This window comes from Lathyrus oleraceus, chromosome 2, assembly GCF_024323335.1.
Source record: "Lathyrus oleraceus cultivar Zhongwan6 chromosome 2, CAAS_Psat_ZW6_1.0, whole genome shotgun sequence".
Taxonomy (NCBI): Eukaryota; Viridiplantae; Streptophyta; class Magnoliopsida; order Fabales; family Fabaceae; genus Lathyrus; species Lathyrus oleraceus.
The window spans coordinates 343,034,814-343,037,280 of NC_066580.1; the positions used below are offsets into that span (position 1 = coordinate 343,034,814).

A 2,467-nucleotide genomic window follows, 5' to 3' on the forward strand; every position below is an offset into this window, starting at 1 on the left:
CTTAGTTAGATACTAAAATTAAAAACAAGTAAAATAAAACAAGATTAAATGTTAATGAGTATATCGGTAAATACTATAACAATGATATCTACTCTTCTCCGATAAGTTAGCATTAATTATAGAAACAACATAATATATTAATTAAAACCATTTAAATATATTTATAAATATTTGAAAGTTTAAATATATAATTTTAAAAACAAAAACAAAAAGATAAAGGAAATTATATTTTTTTAGCTATTGTTGTAAAAAGATTGATTAATATTCAAGTCTATTTTTCTAAAAAGATCTTAAGGCTTGTTTCATACTTTTTAAAAAGAAAGTTTTTTTTTAAAAAATTCAATTTTTTATTATAATATTTTAAGAGATAATTTTTATAAAAAAAAACTTTAACTGAGAAGTTGGTTAAGAAACATCCAATAAAAAAATTAAATGTTCATTCTTTTTGCCATAACCTAAAAATAAAAAATATAAAAAAAATAAATAAGATTGAATATTTAAAGTTGTGTTATTAATGATATATCTCCCTAAATATTAGAACAGACATAACAACCAAATCTTATATATTTAAACACAAGTGCTGAAGACTTAACATTTACAGCATCCAACACAAACCCTTGTTCTTCCTTAACAACATCCATGTCCGACAACACCAAACCTTCTTTCTTAGAAGCATCGAACACAAACCCTTCTTCCTTAACTGCATCCATGTCACCCAACACCAACCCTTCTAACACACAACCTCGTAAAAGACTTATCATCAAGCTCAGTTATCCTCCTGGTTCAAGAAAACGCGATTCAGATTCTTGTGCCACAGATGAAAACAAGAGAAGGAAGATTCAAGATTCTGTAAAACCAACCATATCCTGTTATTGGGTTGATTCAAATTATCAAACCAAATCAACAGCTTTGTCTCAACCAAAGAATAATGGCAATGTTGTTGAAGACAAGAATATGATCAAGAACCAAGTTTCCAAAACAACACCTTTGTCTCAACCAAAGGATAATGACAATGTTGTTGAAGACAAGAATATGATCAAGAACCAAGTTTCCAAAACAACACCTTTGTCTCAACCAAAGGATAACATGAAGGATTCAACAACAAGAGGTGAAGAATGTGGGTTGAAGGAACCGATGGATGGTGTTAAGAGGAGGCAATGTTGGTTGATATTGAAGAGGATGTTGGTAGATAGAGATGGTTGGGATTTGAAAGATCCTCCAAAAATAGTAAAGTCTGATAAGTGTAAGATAAAGACAATAGGTTTGAAGGAAATAGAGAGAAAAATGAGGTTGTATGCAACAGAGGATGAGTTTGCTAGCGACATGAGGCTTGTGTTCTCTAATGCAATGGTAACGTATCCTCCAAGAAATCATATTTACCAAATTGCAAAAAAATTTAGTGACACCTTTGAACACAAATGGAAGTCATTGAAGAATATGTGGGAACTTGAGGATACAAAAAGAAGCAACTCTCACAAGAGATGCTAAAGAGTGCAACATGTTGTGTTCTTATAGAAACTGTTCTCAAGTTATAAACTGTTAGGAGCAATGTGTTTTCAAATCTGTCAAGTTATTGTCAATGAATGTGTAGTATCTATGGTCAATTATTCTTTTATGTAAATTCTGCATAACCTTAGAGTGAAATCAAGATACTCTATTAATTGTTTAGAAACTATATCATTGATATAATTGCTAAATGAGGAACATTAATATAACACAATCACATTAGTCTTACACAATTTCAATATTGGTTACATGTTCTATTCTTTTTTTTAATGTCAAACTAATATTGAAAGCCTTAACATGTTTTATTAAAACAGAAATTTCCTTGCAAGAGAATTATTTTCTCTTCCTTTTTTTCTTTTATGACTGTGACAAGTATCAAAGGGTTCCTTCTCTTAATAATTTCCATCAGAATAAAATTTAAATAATTAATGTATTTAAAGCTAATTTTAAAGTAAATACTTCAATTTTTTAAAATATTATTGAAGTAGTTATTAGAGGAAAAGAACCAAGCCAGTAGCTACTTAAAATATTCCCTTGTCACATTCCAAAAAATTAGGTTATACCTAAATTTAATTTAAATTTAATTATAAAATCAAACTAATCAAAAATTAATAATTTTAATGAATATCAAATAATCAACAAAATAATATTACAAATTGATGTTTGGTTTCCCTAGTCTCAAACTTTTAGACGTGTGAAATCAAATAAACAACAAAAAAATTACATAAAAATAATTAATTATAAGTTTAATGAAATTACATAAAATTACATTTAAGCTATAATGTAACCGTGTATATAAATATTTTACAAGTCATAATTTAGACAACCACAATATTTCTTGTCCACCTAAAGATATCCTATTCCATTTATATGATTTCCAACATTTTTTACTTTTTTATATACATTTAAAGATTATATAAAAATGATAAATGTATATAGTAGTAATTTGAAAAGAGATTTA

General features: G+C 27.2%; 1 protein-coding gene across 1 annotated transcript; it reads left to right on the forward strand.

Annotated features, from left to right (window-relative positions):
* Positions 1-708: 708 nt before the first annotated feature.
* Positions 709-1,488, forward strand: LOC127123190 (transcription factor GTE5, chloroplastic-like). Its single transcript, XM_051053438.1, has one exon. It carries the CDS (start codon positions 709-711, stop codon positions 1,486-1,488), a length of 780 nt encoding a protein of 259 aa, XP_050909395.1.
* Positions 1,489-2,467: the final 979 nt, after the last annotated feature.

Coding starts and splice junctions, on each gene's coding strand:
- LOC127123190 (XM_051053438.1), top strand. CDS start 709: ATGTCACCCAACACCAACCCTTCTAACACACAACCTCGTAAAAGACTT.